Here is a 22565-nt window from a genome sequence, read left to right as displayed (position 1 = left end):
TCCATAGGGATGAATACGCACTCATGCACGCGAAGGCGACCCGTTCCAAGGACCCCCGTTTTCACAAACATTTGTAGTTCCGAAGCCCGTTCCGAGGACCCTCCTTTTTACAATAAGCCCGCTCCAAGGCCCCCGTTTTTTGTCTCGCCCGCGGCACAGGCCTACTACTTTTTTGGTCGAGTGCCCCTCCCCCCGGGGGCGCTACATAAATCATTACCACGTTCGTTTTTTTTTTCGCATTTCCCCCGCTAATTTTGGAATTTTGTCCATTTCTGGAGCGGAAGAAAACGAATGGAACCACCCCCGAAATTCTGCTCGTCCGCTGGGTCCTTTGTGAATACGCTTTGTGCCCACCGGCCAGTGTGCCGGGCCTTAAGTAACGCGAATTGGCGATTGATTGCTACTTGCAATCGATCGGGATCAGCTACAAATTTGCCATTTGATTTGCAATTGCAACTCAACGTTCTTGCAACACCCAATATGTCTATGCATTGACGTACACCTCATAAGAAAAAAATGTCATTGGACATTAGTACTATTTTCAAAAATCTGAAGACAATTCCTCTTCAATGGTTGGTCTCACCATGATGACACATCTATTCCGAGAAACTAAACCTGATGGGTTTAAGAACTCATCGGCGGGGGTCGATGTACTCGGTTGGCATGGTTGAGGGTGGTATTGTATGAGAGAACCATCAAGTGAGCCTGGTAGGTGAGAGGAACAATGCGCTGTTTCTGATGGCACTTCGTCCAAGACAGGCAGTACTGTTGGTTTGCCTCGCGTCATGGCCGTGTTCAGTTCTAGACAGTGCACTTCCGCCGTCGAGATATTCAGTTCCCCCATGTCATTGTCCCTCCTGAAGGTGACGTTGATATTCTCCACGGAATCATTGTTTTTACAATTACAATTCAAAACGAGGATAATTCTTTTTCTCCATAATTCATATAAGTCACGATGCCACCTGGACGGGCTGGAGTAGATCATCAAAGGTCGCTGCCTAGAAGTGATGTTTCTGCCTCTTTTGGACTCTATTCGTCGGAATTGGCGTTGGGCGTGGCTGTTCATATCAAGATTTACGCTTATTTTATAACACTGGCAGGCACAACAACACACAAAGGAATTGACTTCCTGGCGGAAAGACTTGTTGAAGATACAGTAGATGATGGGATTGTAAACGGACGAGGTTTTGGCGCAGAAGGCGGGCAGGATACGAAATGCTGCTGGAATCTGAGTAACTGGTCTGAAAGTGACCCAAACGGCAATAATGGTGTAGGGTGTCCAAGATAATATGTAAGCCGATGTGATTGCACAGGCAGTCTGCATGATAGAAAGAGAGAGAGCGGGAGAGAAGTTAGGTGGGGATTTAGAGAAAAGGAAATAGCTGTGGAATGATACAAACATTAAAATAATGAAGAAAACTTGCTAAGCAACAAAAGAAGGGGGCATGTTGTAGGCCCAAACCCAAATATTCCCGTTTATTTTGTTTAACCAGGGGCGGCATCGTGTAACTCTCTTGTCATTGAAATGAAAATAGTTTGACGACACATATTAGGTCATCTCACGGCTTCTCGCCCCTACCCTCTTTATTAAGATAGCTCATGATGCCACCCCTGTTCTTAATTATCAAAGAATATATTTTCTTCTATATATCGATTGCATGTACCAGGATTGATCAAGTTTTCACATGCATAGTGAAAATAGTACAGAGACTTGTGCTTTGACATTTAAACAAATAAACTTTTAATCTTCCTGCAAATTATTTCGATTATCCTCTGAAGTATCACAGGTTCATGAAAACAAATCTGCTGAGGGTCGGTCATATTTTTTGATACGTAGGGGCCAATAACTATATACAGTATAACGCTTTTTAAATTTCATACAACGCTGTTCAATGTATGAACCTTTGAGTAGTTGTTTAAAAGCTTTAAATAACCATGCTTAATTTACTTAGAATTAAATATCAAAAGTTCCCGATACCTTCGTTGTTTGAGATCTTTAACTGTTTAAACAACTATTGGAAGGTTCATATAGAATGAAGTTAGTGTTATCTTTACATTATCATATTCCGTTTAACATTCTGCTGTATGCGTTACTTTTCAATACAAAAAACGAAATACTCATTTTGCGTTCCGAAGCGTCTTCTTCTTCCTATTATTATTGTTATTATTATTATTGCTATTATTGTTATTGTTATTATTGTTATTGTTATTATTGTTATTGTTATTATTATTATTATTATTATTATCATTGTTATTATTATTATTATTATCATCATCATCATTACAATGATTACAAATCAAAGATACCAAGCAATGGTAACGACTTAAAAGAAAAAAAAAGATGAGATTCCTTTGCTGGACATCCTGAGGTAGCCTTGAAAAAATATCTTTGAACCAAAGATCTTTTCTTCCGAATCAAAACAACTCGATAGCGGATGATGAAAATATTATAATATATTCAATACGTAAAACCTGACAATAGTGATGATTCTCAAAAACATATGATATGAAACCTTAATCAGCTTTTATAGACTGAAAAGATCGTAATCTATTTTCATTTGGAAGGAGATCTGCAAGTTTTTTTTCTATAATAAGAAGTAAAACAAAACTGTATTTTTACCAATGATACGAACTCCACATAAAGTAAAAATGGTTAATATGCACAACCCTAAGGCCATGAATAAAAGCTGAAGTGCGAATATATAATCCTTGCTATATGAACAAATCGTTGTGTAGATCGATCTGCGAAATCAGCAGCAGTGATCTGGAAAGGCATGAGCGGCCTGTCATAACGGAGGGTTGGGGTGGCAAGCAAGTACACGATTGGTACAAAAGTATTAATACTAAATAAAATATTCATCTGTTGCTTGAATGTTATACTAAATAAACGAAATTTCGCCAGTAAGAAGTGCAAAATTCATGACAGCATGTAAATTTCACGCCACCGTCATTGTGGTTAAAACATCACTTGAGTAGGCCTAATTATCCATTTAGTTTTCAATAATTTATCAAAAAATCAAGAGGCTTTTCATCGATCAGTTACGCTACAATGTCGACATGGTTAGTCCCCAATTGTCAAGAATTATTTTTCCAGAAACAAATAAGCTAATTCTGGGATTATACTTCAAATTTACCAAGCATGCCTTTTACAGGACATTATTAAGCTAAAATAAATAAATTCCGTTCCTAATTTTTCAATCCCTGTGGCCCTGTCACGTGTATCGACTTTAGTATTTGTTAAAGTAGGAATAAATACCATATAAAATTATTTTTCTTTAATGTAGTTTGGATGATTTTTTTTCGTTGGATGCTTTAAACAAGGACTTATCATAAACGATGTTTCACCGATTAAGGGCGATTCCACACTAGAACTTCAAAAATATCATAAATTTCAACTTGCTTTCAAAAAGTCATAAGTATTATAATACTTTACTATGATACCTAAATTTTATGAAAATTATGAGTTTTAACAAAAAGTGAAGTCAGATATAGTTTTATGGGGGGACACGATAGATTTTTCAATTTTCAATAATTTTGCTAATTAAATAGTCAAGTATACAAACACTGCCTGAAACGATCATTGGCAAAGCAAGAGAAGATTTAAAATATTGCAGGTCAATGGAAAAATGTATCATTGATGGTTCCAAATAATATCTACAACATTTTCATGATCCATAATAGGGGCAGCCCTGATTTTTCCGAACCTATTTTTGGCAATGTCCCGTACGACACATGAAAATACAAAAGTTTTTCCTACAATTTTATTTTTTATGATGCAATTTCACAATATCAGTTTCTCTATCTTTGACCTATGGGTGATCGATTTATCCCATAAGGATCTAATTACTGCCTTTCATTTTTCAATAATTGTCCTATTAAAAGTTGTCCCGAAAGACACAGTGTGTGTCGTACGGGACATGTCCCGTACGACACACAATATATACTGCATTTAATTGCAGGATTTTGATTCAGAAACTATAAATAGTAGGCCTATTTTAATTTGAGTAATTGATTTGACATAAAGTGAACTAAAAAAGTTCTTTTTTTTTTTTATCTCCATAGAACATGAAATAGGTGATTCTAACCATTTTAATTGACGTCATGTAGGCGTATTCTTTTGTGAATCCCTTCAGCTAAACTGGTGATTTTCACTGGTCAGAGCAGGTTAATTTCTTTGTCATTGAGCATGAAAAGAAAACCTGGAAGCCTGGAAGATGACTTCCTTTTGCATTCTAATGTGAAATTATTATAAGATGTAAAAAAAATATTTACATATCAATCATCTATTTGGACTTCCCTTGATGATCACTTATTTTTTTATATACAGTATTAAAACTCCTTACTTTTTTCAAATTGTAAAAAAAAGGTTACTTAATTATATTGTCCTGAATGACTACTTATTAAAAGGCTTTTCATTAAAAAGGAAGAATTTAGGGGCAATGTTCCCCTTCTGATTGATAAAAAGTTCATTGTTTTATTCAGGCTGTCCAGTACAACACGCAAGTGCCTGTTCAACACACAAGTGTCCCGTATGACACACAAGTGTCCCGTACGACACATTATTTTGTTTTTGATATATTGACAGAAATATTCAGCCAAGAGCGGTTTCTAACATAATGAATGTCTTTAGTTTGATAGGATTATCATTATCATCAGCCAAATAAAGTGATGAAGAAGTCAAAGAGACATAAAGTAAGAAAGTTTGGCTTCAATTTAGAGATGTCCCGTACGACACATTTTGAGTGTCACGTACGCCACAATGTTCTCGAAAATTGTAATTTGCTTTATTTATTCATGAATGTTTATTTTGCTTTCTTTCATAGATTTGTTTGTTCTTGGGTAATTAAATATCAATTTGAGTTCAGTTTCTATGAAAATTATCTGTCCAACTCACAGACTTTAGAGTACAAACTTGAGGTTTCTAAAAAAGCCACTTTTTCTGCGTCCGTACGACACATTACTACTTTAAATCTGAATTATACAGGATGTGAATTCAAGTCATGTTAAGTCTTGGTTTTCCTAACACTCTGGTAGTACTTGATGATCACCTTTAGTTACTGGAATATTTTTTGTTTTTCTTATTAAAAAAAACTGTCAAATGTTCTCTAAATGTCCCGTACGACACGTATGGAATCACCCTTAACTGGATTTTTATTTCAAATTTCATTATTTCTCCTTAAGAGGTCAAACGAGAGATAAAAACAACAACATAATATTTAGAGCTCCGCTGAATATGAGAAGGGATTCAGTTCCAAACCACTGGTCCTTTATATATGCTGTTTTTAAAGATAATTGCGCCGTGTGATGTGGATATTCCGAGCATTTCTTGTAATATGAGCATAGCCAGATGTATATAGGAAATAATTCATAAGGAATTAGGCAAGAGATTTTGTTTATGTTAATCCATGATATATAAAAAGTTCAATGAAGAGAACGATGGTCCAGAGTGAGAATGATAAGAGAGGAGAGAGGAAGAGAGATAGTTAGTTACGATTCTCATCGCCTTTTATGTAAAAGAAATAACTCCCTTTATTGATAGAAAGCATTACCCGAGAAACCGAATAAGGTTAAATCACAGTATTATATCATCAGAGAAGAACCATCTTATATCAGACAACATGGCACTTATCCTTCAACCTCACCTTCAGTAGACGTACTTCTAGTATCCTTCCAGCATTACGTATGACATTGATTCTCCTATTGTGGTGGATCATTTTCCTTGCTATGGCGACGTAACAAGCTACGATGACGCCCAGGGGAGCGAGGAATACGGCAATGATTGTGAAATAGGTATACGATAGAGATGCCGAACTCGTGTCAGCAAAGTTTATCGTGCAGGATAAGCGGTAGGGCTCGGGAACGTAGCTGATGATGTGAGGTAGAGTAAAAGAAAGGGAATAATAGTTCATTACATTTAAGGAATTATCATGCATACCGCATAATCTTATTCATTCAGTTTCCAGTAACAAGGGCTCATAGTATTTCAATATTTACTGGATACAAAAGGACACGATTCTCGGCCTATATACCTGTCCTGTGAACTTAAAAAACAATCTACATGAATTTAGATAGATACCCTTTCCAATAGGCGAGGGTACTTGATTTAATTTCTACCAAAATTATTTTAAACAAATAGACTTTATAGACAAACATCTGTTATTTCTTATAAAAATTCTAACAAATTGCCCTCTGAATAGATATTTATTCAAATTTGAATGAATTGTTTTTAGATTGTGTCGTGGGTTTTAGGTGTATACATATATTGTTATTAATATCCTTTTACACATACTGCTGATTATTGCTATATACCATATGAATCTGTCGTGGCTTCTGCCAGAAGAAAAACAAATGTCAGTTTGTTAGGCGACCACATATTCCTTTTCTTCTTCGTGACAATGAAACACATCTATATGCGTCTGTACACAGTATACCATTATACAATTGAATTTTAAATAAACGTTTTGAATTTCAAAACAGCAATCTGTTAATTACTTTCGATCTTACTTTTTGTAATGTACCGTGTAGTGTGAGTAAAGAGAGAAAAAACTTGACACCTAAGCAACAAATCCCCATTTTAAGGAAAAAAATATGTTGTGAACGCATAATCATTATCTTCTCCCAATCAATTTAAATCCATATTTATGTGATATGGGTTAACGCTTGGATAATCAGTATAGGTATTCCTTGCAGAGATGTAAATTTTGACTTGCGCCAAAATAAGCAATTACTGCAATGAATGAATCAAGATGTCACCGATGTCATAAACATATTTACAAATCCCTTTTCAATTAAATTAACTTGAGAATCGATAGTAAAAAGTGTTAATCAAACAATTATAATGTAAACTATTGAAAAGGTGTTTTGAAATGGATTTCAATGCAACCCTTGTAGGATTATGACATCTGGATTCATTCATTGCAGTCATGCCTTACTTTGGCGCAAGTCAAAATTTACATCACTGCAAAGAATACCTCCTGACCATCCAAGCGTTAACACATATTACAGGCGTGTGGTATCAAATTATTTGGGAGAACGTATTCAGGCCAAATATAATAATTATGTGTTCATGACATTCCTTTTCCTGAAATGGGGGTTTGTGAGGTATCATGTGTTTTTTTTTTACTCACACGGTATAAGCTGTTTGTACATGTTATATAATCTGATATTATGCTTAAAAGGTGAACCGAAATGTGAATAGAATGATTATCATCTCGTTATGTCTACAATCCTTAATTATCGGAAAAGATGATCAGATGACAGTATCTTGGATTTCGTCAAGTCTACATCCTGTGGGAGAGATGATCAGATAACAAGATCTTGGATCTGGCCATGTCTTTATCTTGTGGGAGAGAAGATCAGATGACAAGATCTCGGATCTCGCCATGTCTACACCCTGTGGGAGAGATAATTAGATAACAAGATCTTGGATCTCGCCTTGTCTATATCCTGTTGGAGGGATGATCAGATGACAAGATCTTGGATATCCTCATGTCTACATCCTGTGGGAGAGATGATCAGATGACAAGATCTCGGATCTCGTCATGTCTACACCCTGTGGAGAGAGGATCAGATGACAAGGTCCAGGATCTCGTTATGTCTACATCCCGTGAGAGAGATGATCAGATGAAAAGACGCACTCTTGCCGAATATGAGCATGTGCTATTCCTCTTAATTAATTGCTTGTTCAATCTTATACATTTTGTGCCACTGTTTATTTCATTACTTTAATTTGTATTTTACATCTGTATTTTCGGTTGTGAGAACATTATCATGTTATTCATTTTCTTATTATAATTTATGTAAATATATTAGTTTATTTATGTTGCTGCATTGCCTAGATAGTGATTTAGTATGATTTTATTTACATACATGTATATCTTCGATGTTTATTGTTATAATCGTGCATTTCTGTTTTCATCAGGTTATCGATGAAAAAACCCCAGCTTTATGCTGAATTTTTTGTACCTGATTATATTTTAATAAATAAATGAATAAATAAATAAATAAAAAATAAATAAATGAAAGAATGTAGAATTGCACATGCAACGGCGAACCTGATAGGCCATTTCATTTAGCGATTAAACGCTAACATTTGTGTTACGGGACCCTGGTCATTTTATCTAAGTGATAAACGAGATGATTATCTCTACATCTGGGCGGCAATTTAAAGCTTCCATATAAATCTAATCTATGTTAGTAGTAATGTAACATATAGGCCTACCGTAGAGCGTCAAATCCATCCTGTAGAATAATCATGGCGCACTTTTAGGATCACTATCAGAGTTGCGATAGACTTTTTTTTTGCAATACCATACTTTTTTCTCTCTCTTTTCTTTTCGTCCTGCTGCTGCTGCTGCAGCTGCTGATGATGATAAATATCAGATGTTAACTTGTATACGCGCATCTCCCGTCTATGCTGTCAAGGCTACAGATACAATTATTGTCAATAATGAGTGGTTACATAAACGTGAATCACTGTCAAGAGAGAAAAACATCACTGTTAGTTTACCCCGTAATAACCGTGTATGTCTGATTCAGTCTGCCGCTCAGGTTTTAAAGTGGAAGTGTCCGTGAGTTAGGGTGTGTGTGGGTGAGTGTTGCGTGTTTAAAGTAGGTAAATATTATATATATATATATTATTTTTCTTCTTCTTTCTCCCCTTTATCACTAGGCCCTACTCATAGGGGTGGTTACCCCCTGTGCATGGTGCCGCCGGCACTGAATTCGGCATTAATGTATACTTCTAAAAATTCCTACAAACGAATTACTAGAATCTATACTCTTCAATGTAATAACTATATCAATAATGCGAGCGCGAAGAGCGAGCTGAAATATTTGATAAATTTACATGAAATGAGCAATTTTTATTGTAATGATTATTTCCGTTTTATACACTATTTTCAATTTTAATTCTCATTTCTTTCTTAATATGTCCTCCACTTATTTTATATCATAAACCCTATTAAAAAAAGATGAGTTCACTTTCAAAAGGGTAGTAAAATAAATGGGGCACACTCGTAGAGGTAGATAAAATAAGCTAGGCACACACTTTTCGCTTGGTTTTGGGGGAGGGGTTAATTTTTGAAAGTTAATATCATATAATACAGAATCATGAACATGTTATTTGACATCATTCTGGACTTTATTCTCTTTCCATCCATGATCTGCTTCTATAATTATGAAATTTCTGAAAGGAATGGTTTCATTCAATAACAATAACATAACATTCCAAAAAAAAAGATGGTCATCATGCGTATATACGACAGTCAATGCTACCATAATAATGATCATTATCATCTTGTACCCACTCCTTATCATCATGATCATACTTGTGATGATTCATTATAAATTTTATGATGTTCGACCTTAAAGTAAATTAAGAGGGGTGATAACACAGCCCATCCCATTGAAATATTAGGGAATATATCCCCCATCCAGTCGGGATCTAAACCCTTGCCTGGATCCGCCCCTGTTGTCGACTTTGATACGCCCCAAAAGAAAAGTGAAGATACTAACCTGCTCCAGCCACAGAGAGGAGGGGTTGTAACAAATAAAGAGAAGGCCCAAATAGCGATGATCACTTTAATGACAAATGGTCGCGAATTATACTGATCTGGAGATAGATTTAAAGAGATCATTTAAAAAGAGACATTAAATAACCAACCTTTAAGAATACATATATGACGTTGATTTATTTGCATTGTTGTGATGATGAATATCAATACTTGACTAGCTTTAACAAAATATATGACACAAGAAAGCTGAAAAAATAAAACAACAACAAATTTCCCTTTAAAATTTTCAAAAAAAAAAGGGGCATGATTTGATTTTTAGGGACACGTTCCCCCTGTGCCCCTCTTTATCAGTTCCGAATAATGATATTTTTATAATTTTTACTTCAAAGATATTCGTTTTAGAATGCTGAAATGCATGGGATACTTGTTTGCAGACTATAAATTGTGACATACAAACAACAAATAAATATTTGATAACTATGCATTACTTTAATCTGGTTGGTGTTCGAAAATTTTCTCCATGATAGAATTACAATTTTGTGTTCACCTAAGCCACAATCTGCCAGTGGTCTGGATTGATCCTTCTAACTCTCTAAATCAATAACATGACAATGAGAATTTATGAAATCTGCAGTCATTATCAGTTGCCTTGGAATATATTATTATAGTGGGTACAATATTTGTCATTGTATTTTATATGACACCTAGATAGATCCTTGTGATTTGATTGATTCTTTGATATCGTTCATTCAGCCCATTTTGCAATGACGTCATCAACCGTGCAATTTTGCACTCATAAACATTCATTATTTGTTTACTGCAATGGGAATAATTTCAGCTTTGATCGTCTCAACTTATTTTGCAACAAAGTCACGAATCACACTAAGTCTATTGCTTTAAATATCATTAAAACATGATGTATCTGCGCCTGTGCCTATTGATTTAATGAATTAGAAGTGCTCTACACTGGATTATTGTGATATGGGGTTACATTGGCTTGTTGTTAAAAATAATTGGAAAAATATGCAAAAACGTTTCTCTCCATCTGCATTATAAGTGAATTATCTGAGTCTCGGTTATTCCTCGTTTGTAATTTGCGTTACAAAAAGGATTGGGTTTATTTTGTTTGTATCAAATAAAAAAAGGTACCACGGGGTGGATAGGCTGATAATTTTTCAAAAAGAAGAGAGAACAAAAAGAGGATAAGAAAGAAGAGTATTAGACATGTTAGCAGAAGGGGATTTGATAGAAAAACCTGCAATCAATTGCAAGTCAGTTTGGATTAAAAATAATTATAAGTCTAGCAATTAATTGCAAATTTGCGAAAATCAATTTGCTTTAGCTACATATCAATTGTATATTTGAAATTTGCATCAGAAATTTGCAACTGATCGCAAATAATTTTTTTCTTGCAGCTCTCTCTCTTAGTCGTATAACTGTATAATTGATCTTTGATTCATTTGCTCCCAATCAAATTATCCTGGAGTTGCCCGTGTACGTGTATTATAATTATTACATAATGATAGAGCTTATAGGGGGTTAATTGTTTTACTAATTAGATACTAATCTAAGAATTCGCCTTTAAAATCGTATTATGTAACACCCTTTCTCATTATTTTATATATTTCCATAAAAGTTATATATTTTGAAAGTCACAGATTACTTCTCACGTTGCAGATTTGACAACCCCCAAAAAGGGGGGTGTCACGGTGGTCATCAATTTAGTTCTTACCGACATTTTCTCTGCACAGCTTTAAATATCTGAAGAGAGCAATTGCCGTCAACGTGGCCATGCTTGCCACTGCAAATAGGAATCCCGAAAAGCCATACCAGATACACCCATTCCTTCCGAATGACCACTGCAAGTATAAAGAAATGGGGAGGGTGCAAAAGAGAGACATCCAAATTTACTTACTATTACCGCAGGTTGATACACTGTTCCGTTTTAAAATGGATGTTAAAATAAATTAATTTTCTTAATGTTGTGAATACATTATTATATTCTTATGTCTTTTGTTAAATTAGACCCCCCCCCAAAAAAAAAAAAAAAAAAAAACAATAGAAATAGGGGTATGCATGTACCATAATGGGCAATGATGGACGTGTTAGTGTTTTTACATGGTTCAATTTAAAATTTGAAGAAAAAAAATCTGTACCACAATAACATTTCAACTATTTCATTTTGAATAATCTTTTGATACATTCAAAGTGCTTTACTGGCTCAATGTCTAATAAACTAAATATTTGGATGAAATTGAATTAATAATGAAAAAAACAATGGAACGCATCTATGGCAGTCTCAACTGTTCAATATAGCAGCAGTGTTGACTTTGAAAACAACAGACATTGAATGATTATTTACAACAACAAAAACGCCATTCATAATGAACAAAATACTATATTCATTGACCCTAAATGACCTTTGACATTGATCATATAACTTGAAACTCGCGCAGGATGTTCAGTGATACTTGATTACTCTTATATTCTTTTTTTTTATGAACCAGATCTATTTTCTTGTAAACTTATGATGACATTTCAAAAACTTATTCTTGGTAAAGATTTTGATGTTGATTCACCAGTTTGGTAAGTTTACTGACGCTAAATGACATTTGAACTTGGTCATGTGAACGGGGGAGCATTTCATGAAAGGAATTGTCGGACGTTTTATCCGACAAGTCCCATTTTATCCGACAGTTACCGCATTATTATGGTGCTTCTCAGCCAATCAGGGGAGCGTTTCATGAAAGGACTTGTCGGACGTTTTATCCGACAAGTCCCATTTTATCCGACAGTTACCATAGTAACAGTACCTCTCAGCCAATCAACATCAGAGCAAGATGTCAGATCTGACAACTTGTCGGATGAAAATGTTGATGAAACACTCCCCGGATTCAAGGAAAGATGTCAGATCTGACAACTTGAGAGAAAAAAATGTTAATGATACGCACACCAGAAACTCAGACAGGATGTTCAGTATTGACTAGCCTTATGTCACTGGCGTACACAGTAAAAAATGCACATTGTTTAAGCCTGTCACTCTAACAACAAGTTGTTTAAACTTTTTTGTAATTGTTTACATTTCTTAAACAACTTGTTAACAAGTTTAAACAGTAGTTGTTAGAGTTACGGGCTTAATTTTAAACAGCGTTTTTACAGCGTACATCCCCGGGGTATGGTGGAGGGGGTATACCCCCAAACTTTTTGGAAAGGGGGATGGCATGCATGTACAATGTACAATCCCCCCCCCCCCCCCCACTTTTCAAGACAGAAACGATATTTTTTTATCATCAAATGAATGCATTGGTTCATCTTTAAATGCAGTCAAAGTGCCAAAAGAATGCAAAATTTCTCGCGCGGTCGCTACGTTCGAATCTAATCTTACAAGATTTTGGGCATGACAAATCCCTACATTTTGCTTATTGCTTAGGTTATCTCCGCTGTATCATGAGAGTATGGTTATAATACGTCAATTTATGAGTTTTAGGTTATCTCCGCTGTATCATGAGAGTATGGTTATAATACGTCAATTTATGAGTTTTTTAAATAATAATAACGTTTTATTTACCCAGGGTAGCCACTTCAATCATAAGACTGCTCCTCCAGCGGGCCCTGCATAACATAATATGTTATTTATTTATTACCCTTCTCAAATCTAAATGCTGAGCTCCAAGTAAGAAGACAGAAGGTCCCATTTTTATAAGTCTTTGGTATGACTCGGCCGGGGATCGAACCCACGACATCCTGTTCATGAGGCGGATGCTCTACCACTGAGCCACCATGCCCGTCTGTGACTGTTAAATATGGTTATAACTTTGACAAAAACCAGTAATTCATCTTTTGAATACACTGGCGTGAATGTTGCGGGGGGGGGGGGTCATATCCTAGCATTTTTATGGAAGCGGGAGATGATTTGTACTAACAACTATAGGCATACCCTTTACTTCAGGTTAAGTGTACGATGAGTTATTTATGACATTGACCAAATCAATGATAGGTGACATTGACCAAATTTTAGAAACTATAGAAATTATAGAAGGCAAGTAAGGAAAGCAATATGCCTATTTCCCACAGACTTTACAATCTCATCCGTTCATAGCAGACTTTAAATCACATTAATTCCACAACTAATTAATATTTTAAATATGAAGTTTGCTCAAAATGCTGGATGTTGCATCATCTCCCATGCAATATTCAAAACCTTTCCTTTCTGAAATATTTTCCTTTTAATTTACATCGTGCTATTTCTACGGGTTTTTTAAGTTTATATTTTGGCCTGTGATGGCCTATAATCATTTCATAAGGCATCTTTAGTCCCAGTGGCTTACATATGGAGGGGGTGTGCTAGTGGCGCTTGCCCTCTCCTTCCCAATTTTTCACGACCCCCCCCCCCCAAAAAAAAAAAAAAAAAAAAGATAAAAGGAAAGGGGGAAATAGTTTCAAAGGGTGAAACATATTATTTTCTGAATATTATGTCAAAATCTGTATTGGATTTTTCAAATAAAAATATCGAAATTTGTACTCGCTCCGCTCACTTAAAAAAACTTTAAAAAACCCATATATATATTTTGCCCGATAAGCCATATCTGGCACCCTAAAAATGTTTGGCTCATCACGCCGCTGCTTAGTCTCGATAATCATGATCCCATTTTTTTTTTAAATTCTCATCTCACCTTAAACCAGGGAGCAAGTGATTCATTGAACAAAATAGACTGTTCAATTCTTACTTGTTCTTTATTTACCTTATCATCCTTTGTAAATGCATTTCATTTTAAACAACTGACTGATCAACATTTCTAAGCCAGACTTGTTCACCACGCCCATTCGCTGATTTCTCCAACAATTACACACCACCCCTTGAAAGACGATTTTGGTCATCATTCTGTATTCCAACTAAAAAAATGTTTTCTCACTTCGCTCGCTCGTATATTGATATTAGCTGTAATTCATTACTTTATATTACAAAAACTCCACTGCAATAGAGCCATAAAAAAATCGTTATAGGCCTTTGACTGGAAGATGGCAGTATTATGTACACGGTTATGTATATATGTAGCCCTTGGTATGGGTTTGAATTTTCAAGTCATTATAATTGCTCCCATCCCCCACTGCTCGGATCGGATTTACGTCAGTGCCTTATGTCAAAATTTCATAAAGTAGGTCCATATATACTTTCTAAGTTATGATGACATTTCAGAAACTTAATCTTCGTTAGGATTTCAATGTTGACGACGCCACCGTCGGAAAAGCGAATTGCTATATGCAGGCGAGACAAAAACGGGATATACAAACCCTACCTTTGCCCTCGATAACGAGCATATACACACACACACACACACACACTTTCAATAAGATTAAAGTAAACACTGTGAAAAAAATCAAAATCGGACGAAAAATAAATGGATATAATTTTGTGGGTAGCACATATTTTTTTGTCCCGAAGAAGTGAATGTCACAAACCATTTTTACCTTTTGCTTTTTATTATATGAAACTACAAATATTCCGATCAATATTAAGGAATGTTTATAACTAAGTGTTTATGGTTGTAGGCTACAAGTAAAATTTTACAAGCAAATGGACATTAAATCACCCCATTATAATCTGGATGAAATGGTTTAGCTTGACTCTATTGACCAATTTCAACATAAAATTCGATTCATGATATCACTCCTCGAGCAATATGTCCACTGCAACTTATTTCAGTACGATATGTACGAGGAAGAAATTGTACATCGACCTTCATCTTGAAAAGTTAAACCTTTCAGATTTCATACAATAATAATCAATTAGTCCTAAAAATGTGTAATTTAAAGGTATTGATTACGCTTATGGATTAAAAATGTTAATGAGCATCAAGCATTATCACTATTTCTTAAGATACCATAGCAGAATTCCCCTTAAAATAATACACCACCCCACCTGAGTGTGACTAATGGCAACGGACAATGACAAAAGGTGAATTTAATAACTGACCTTGTGTCTAAAAGCTGATATCGTTGGTAATGGATACGAGGCAACAGAGATGAGAAAGTCTGCTACAGCGAGGTTGATGGTCAACAGGTCAATTGGTTTTAATTTATCACGTTTCCGTAGCGAGATCACAATGACTGAAACATTGCCGATACAAGCTATCAGGGCTGAAAAGAATAAAGAGAGATAAAATAAACTTATTAAATTGGTCAATAAAGATGAACTGAGCTCTGCACAGCTGGAAATTTAACATCCCCAAGACAAATGTATTTTATAAACTATGAATACTAATTATATGCATTGGCAAATATAGGCGTAATCGGAGGCAATGGGCGGGTATTGCATACATACGCAGACCTGTTTTTTTTTTGGTACAAAATGAATAAATGAATAACAAATGTGCCATAGTTTTTCGTGGAGAAATGTTAAATCTGCTCAAGGAAAAACGATGAAAATAAAAAAATGGTGTAAAGTGACGAAGTGAGATTTTCACAAACAATGCATCTTTTTTTAGCCTCATACCTTTTCCAGTTGCGGATTCGGAGGGCGGGGCGGGGAGGGTCATAGGGGAAATGTGCCCCTTTTCTCTGCTGGAAAGAACACAGTGTGATCACAGTCAGTGTGTCCACGTAGTGGATTATGTGAAAATATTATTCACACTGTTAAAATGCTCAAATTCAACGGTGTAAGTGTATTGTCACACTGTGGACACCTCGACAGTGTGACTGTTCACAGTGTATTCACATAGTCGACTATGTGAATATATTGTGAGTCACACTGAAGGTGATCCACACTGTGAACACACTGTGGCACACACTGTAGGACTATGTTCTTTCCAGTAGGGTTGTCCAACAAATATTCGCAGGTAATACTCTACGATCAGAAGTGCCTATACTTTTATGTCCCTCAAAATTTATGTGAGATGGAAAAAAACACTTTTTGGAGTTACGTCTCTCATAATATTTATTGTTTGTCAGACTCGGGTGCTTTTTTTAGACGGTTTGAGGTATAACCTTATATATATATACAAAAGATATACAGTACATATCTTTTGTATATATACCTACCTGTTATTCGAAATTTATTTGATCACGAAATGAAATAATGTAAAATTCATCACATTTTCAAGTTATCTTTAAGAAATATTGGTAATTTCAATATGCAATTAAAGCATTTATTTCTATAGCATAATCCAAAGCCATTATACACTCATAATATCCCATATTAATTATGGAATATTCAGGTGGCGGCACCAAGGTGCTGGGGGTATAATAAATGCTATCATAAGCGTCCTACTCATGCTGTAAAGTGCTCCAAAATAGCTTTTTTTCACTCTTCATATTTCGAAAATTTCTTATCCAGCCACTGATGGCTCCCAACAATATTAGTCACTAAGACAAATCGTTCAGGTCATTATATAGGACCTAAAAATAAAAAATTTCGCTCCCGCTTTGCGCTCCCAATGGCTGTTGATTGAGATAAACAAATTATCTGTTCAATAAGATGAGGCTTAAAATTCAAGTGTTAAAGTCAATATGCACAAATTACTCTTTTCATGATTCTAATTTTCATTATTTGTTTTAGTTAGATACCCATTCTTGTTCATGGTTTCAAAAAGTGCTTGAATAACGCCTAGTTAATATGCATTATTATTACCAAAAAGAAAAAAGGGGAAAGAAAGAAAAAAAAGAGAAAAGAGAGGAGAAAAAAAAGAGGAAGAACACGAATGAATATAATAACATGAGGGGAAGACTCGGAAAATAGAAAAAAAAATTCATATCACTATATAAAATTTTCGCTCCCGCTTCGCGCTCGCATTGCCTGTTAGGTGATTAACATATCTTGCTCAATATGGAGCTAGACAATATACAAAACATATTTCAGCTCGGATATTGAACTTTCATTATTTTTATTTGATTTACAAATTGATTTTTCAAAAGTGCTCCGTCAAAATGTCAGTTTATGGTCTGAATATTAACATTTTATGCTCGCGCTGCGCGCTCGCAAAATTTTATTTGTCAGGAACCTATTATTTTCGTGTATTCCATAAAGTTCTCAAAATATCCCTATTCAGGTCTGATTGTCAGAACGTATCAGCTAGCGCTGCACGCTCGCATTTTGATTGGTGAGTTATGTATGTCTCAATATTAATATTATAACAAACTACTTAAAATCGTCATTTCATGACAGATTAATTATCAAAAATTTGCAGCTCGCGATTTGCGCTCGAATTAATTGTTAAAAATATATTAACTCATGCATCCTATTCATAATTACAAAAGTTCTTAAAATGTCCAGTTTTCAAGGCATAATATTAAAAGATTTCGCGCTCTCATTAGGCTTATTAGATTAGTAAATGAGATATTAATCTAATAATTAAATTGTCCCCTTTTCTGAATGGAATATCGGCAAGTTTCATCTCGCGGTCATCATTTTCATATGATGAAATAATGTCCTTAGGATGTCTCGGTCCTATATCAAAACTCAAAGTAATAATCATGAAAAATATCAGCTCTTAATGCGATCCATATCCACCTTACAATTTTCCTACATAGTTCTTGAAATATAAAGCTTAAATTGACCCTTTTTCAGATCGAAATATCAAATATTTCAAGCTCGCGCTTCGCAATCGCTTTATTTATTTTCATGATAAAGATGTATTTAGAATGCCTAGATTCTAGGTCTAAATCTGAAACGCGCGCATGTTTATTAAGCTTGTTTTCTATTTAAATCATTATCCAGGCTCAGATCAGAATATCTAAAATTTTCTGCTCGCGCTTTGCGCTCGCATTACCAATGTAGGATGATCCCCAATTAATCATCCTTTTCATGATTTACAAAACATGAATAGAGTGTTCTGTTTTTAGGTCTAAATCACGAATTTTTTTGCTCGCGCTTCTCGCTCGCATCATTTCTTTAGTCATATATCTATCCTGTTCACAATTACAAAAAGTGCTTAGAATTTCCATTCTTTAGGTAGAACTGTCAAAAAAATTTAGCTCGGGCTTCTGTAATTGTTGAAATGTGTAACGCCTTCCTGGCTAACTGCAAGCAGCCCTTAACCACGTTAACAGGTACCTTTTCGATCAGTTCAAAACGTATATTAAAAATTTCTGCTCGTTTTTCGCGCTCGCACTATTATTTAGTTGCATATATGCACATCTTGTTCAGGATCACAAACATTGCCCAGAATGTTCAAATTTTAGGACAAAATACATTAAAAAAAGCTCGCGCTTCTCGCTCGCACTATTTAAATGAGGATTATAAGATTATTATATATTTATATTGATTTATAAGAATAAAGCGAAGAAGTGACTATTAGGACTACCCCTTCAAAGAAACAAACAAAAATCAACTTCGAGCGGCCGATCGGGGAAAATATGGCTGAAAAAAAAAATCGCCCCTTATTGGCGAAGGCTGGATCCGCCCCTGTAGTGACTAGCCATTAATATTGAGAATAGTTAATTTATATTCATTTCAAGTTGGGATTTTGCCTTCTTGTTATTTACCACGATAAAATGAATATTCACATTAACCAAAGTGTATTGATATTGCAAATTAGAATACATATTAGGAAAGAATCATAATCTCATAATCAGGCAACAATGGAAAAAAAGGTTTGAAGCGCGGATCCTTTATATTTTGTTGAAGTAAACAAGGCTTGAATTAAAGCATTCTAGAATTCTTGTTTTTAAAACATAAAAATTAGATATTAACAATTAATTCATATTACAAAAATACAATAATAAAAAAAAAATGAATACAATTAAGCTTCAGCTTTCAAAAGATCAATTACCACACATTTAAAAATTTATTTCTGGTCTGTGTTCCCAGAAATAACCAGGCTCATATGCCATGAACGTATTCAATATTATTAACCGACTATATGACCTTCCAGTCTGCATGTGCATAACTTGATTGAATTTTTGATCAATAAATGGGTCTTCACCCAAGACTAGCTAGGATACAACTTGCTGTTTCAACTTCAATTTTCTGAGTAGGAGGGCCTCCTGTAGGCCTACACAAGTCATTGTAAGCTTCATGTTCTTCAGTCCATCTATATATATATATCATCTATATATACACATATATATATATATATATATATATATATATATAATTATATATATTTAATTATATATATACTTTTAGGCTAATTATAATGATCATTATACAATGGTTTAGAGACTCCCCTATTGGTAATGTTATTAGGAAAATTAAATCGTCCTTGCTTTGACATTTATTAGGGAAAATCTGAAGAAAATACGGATCAGGGTTTCCGGACAGGGTTACCTGTTCAGTCCGGAAACAGTATCGCCCTAATTATCGTCCTTGTAACCGATGATAACGCGTGGTCATTATGATCGTACGGAGAAAGCGACATCATTAGTGGAAAATCCAGGAGGTGCCCCCCATCGGCCCACTTTAAGAATACAATACAATTGTGTGAACAAAGTTGAAAATGAGATTATATTAGACTCTGTCATTTATTCCTATTTACTTTGCTTGTCGGTATTTTTTTTTAAAGAAAGTGGATCTCCCTCTCATGGCGTCCTGTAGGCCTATTTTTGACATGTGCTGGCCACCAATCTGACTTAAACCCGACTTAAAAAACTTAAAAGCCGTGTTAAATATCTCTCGATCATATGGGCTCAGATGCTTAGGGGGGTAAAGCTCATCAACCATAGAGCTATCAACATTATGTGTATACAAGGTCAAGAAAGACTCGAGAGAGAGAGAAACCAGCCAATCTCTATAAATAAAAAGAGATGGGGCATGATAGACTGTTGACGAGCAGGCGGAATCCACGAGCTTTTCTGTGGGATAACGACAACGTTCTGTTTCAATTTGTACATGTCCTATTGACGAATTTTACAAATTTCATCTCTAACAAATAAATAAACAAAACAAACAAACCAAAAAACTGTATACAGCTTATAAGGTAATGTAATGTATAAGAAGAATTGTAAAAAAAATACATGAATATTCATTCATTTAATAGTTATTTTTTTCTCTCTAGGGAAGTTCATTGTACAATAAGAATATTCCAGAATGTCAGTTAGTTAAGCATTGCTATGTACACGCATATTTAATGAGGTAGTGTAATGTTTGCCAGCTGGGGAAAAGGACAATAGGATAAGCTATATGTTGTTTACATTGTTAATTTCACTGAAGTCATTCAAGAGTCTTCTAGAAATTAGGATTGCTCTAGAAAGATGGAGAATACGAGAAGCTTCCAGAAGAGTGGAAATTTATATATATAAGCTGGCAGTTTCTACATGGACATCATTATATCAGATCAGAACTCAGAGTTTCACGCTAGTTTTCATGTCAGAGCATTGTTCACTTTTATGTGAAATACAGAATTAACTTCTGTGGAAATTATTTCCACACCATCAACAAACTGTTTGCAGTTATTTTGAAAGAGGAATTCTCAGTTCTCATCAAGATCATCAACCTGTTTGAGAGAATATATTATAAACAACCCATGGATTGCTGAAATCGATTGTTTCGTCAAGTTCGCCTTCGGACATTTCAACTAGTTACAGTGACTCCAATCATCCATCGCCAGCATTTTGGACTTTAATCAAAGGATTTGTCAGCCAACTTGGATATGTATATCATTAGGATTACTTAGCACTGACTCTTCAATATATGCAAGACAACTTATTATTTTATTACCTTGTGGTCTATTTCCTGTAATAAAAAAAGAATCAAATTCAGAATTAATCTAAATTGTTTTTTGCTGCAGTATCGTAACAGTAAAATATGAAGTCAAAAGAGCAATGTCAAAGCCTATATAGATACCAATTATAAGCATTAAAACACAAACAGAAAGATATGTAAATTTGGGGCGATAAGATTTCATAAATTTAAGGGTACATTTTAAAACGTTAAATCTTAATTTTGAATATAGAACTGACTCTTCAAGATATATATATATTTCATCTCTAACAAATAAATAAACAAAACAAACAAACAAAAAATTGTATACAACTCATAAGGTAATGTAATGTATAAGAAGAATTGTAAGAAAAGTTACATGAATATTCATTCATTCGGTTATGTTTTTCTCTCTAAGGAAATTCATTGTACAATTCAAAATTAAGATTAAACGTTTTAATATACATATATGTATATGTACATCAATTTCTATGGTAAAAAATGAATGGAATGTGTTTGACTTCTATAGTATTAGAAAATATTTGAATATAACTAGATTACTTATTAACATGAAAGTAAAACCGATAAAATGTTGAAGAATTCAAGCGAAATGATCTTTACAATATATAAAAATACCAAAGAGCAATACCATATTCACTTACTAATGGTAAATAACTACTTACAAATAAACACCAAATAAACACCTGCACAAATATCTCCTTTGTGAGAAAGAACTGATGTATAGGGGTCATCTGATAATGTTTTACGAGTCCATGGAGTGTCGTTTGTCCACCGTTCGGTATCTAAGTCCATCTTGCACCGCGTCCTTCCGTTTAATGGCTATTTACTAAGAATACTGTACCTATCTTCAGAAGATCGCGATCTACCTGCACTCACTGCGACATAATTATAAAACTACTTCTCATGAGGAGTATTCACTTGACTAGTGTTCCATTGCCAACGGTGCTGTGAATAATATCACTATAGATGTCAGAAAGAACAAATGTACGAGGAGATAACAATCATTCGCGATTTATCTATGCATCAGACTTTGTTGCTAGGTTTCAAATAATAGATTAATATATGCATATACGACTGTGCTACTTTTAGAAATGGCTTCATGGTCTAAGATATTGATGAACTACACCCATGCAGAAGCCATATACATATCTGTAAAGAAGAAAGTGGCTATAAACGATGAAAAGAGAGGAAGTCCGAAAGAGAGAGTGTGGGGGGGGAGATTTGGATGATGCATTTTAAATTGATTTTTTTTGTATTACCATATTTTAGATTTATTCTAGTAATTTCTAGATTATAATCCACACTCTGTTATCTGGATCTTAGAGTGTATATGTCTTGCCAATTGTGTCGAGTTTATAGACTAACGCATTCGTGAAACAGATATTCAAATGGTA

At 34.6% G+C, this 22565-nt stretch overlaps 1 protein-coding gene across 1 annotated transcript; it reads right to left on the bottom strand.

Moving 5' to 3' along the window:
- Nucleotides 1–484: 484 nt before the first annotated feature.
- On the bottom strand, nt 485–21963 carry LOC129265436 (opsin-5-like). The gene is made up of 6 exons (XM_064101420.1): nt 21834–21963; nt 15490–15653; nt 11248–11374; nt 9517–9613; nt 5643–5865; nt 485–1318 (listed from the first exon to the last, which is right to left on the bottom strand). Exons 1-6 carry the CDS (start codon nt 21961–21963, stop codon nt 542–544), a joined length of 1518 nt encoding a protein of 505 aa, XP_063957490.1. The 3' UTR covers nt 485–541.
- Between the last annotated feature and the right edge of the window lie 602 nt (nt 21964–22565).

Source organism: Lytechinus pictus, chromosome 7 (assembly GCF_037042905.1).
Source record: "Lytechinus pictus isolate F3 Inbred chromosome 7, Lp3.0, whole genome shotgun sequence".
NCBI lineage: Eukaryota > Metazoa > Echinodermata > Echinoidea > Temnopleuroida > Toxopneustidae > Lytechinus > Lytechinus pictus.
This window is presented reverse-complemented; position numbering and strand designations above follow the sequence as displayed.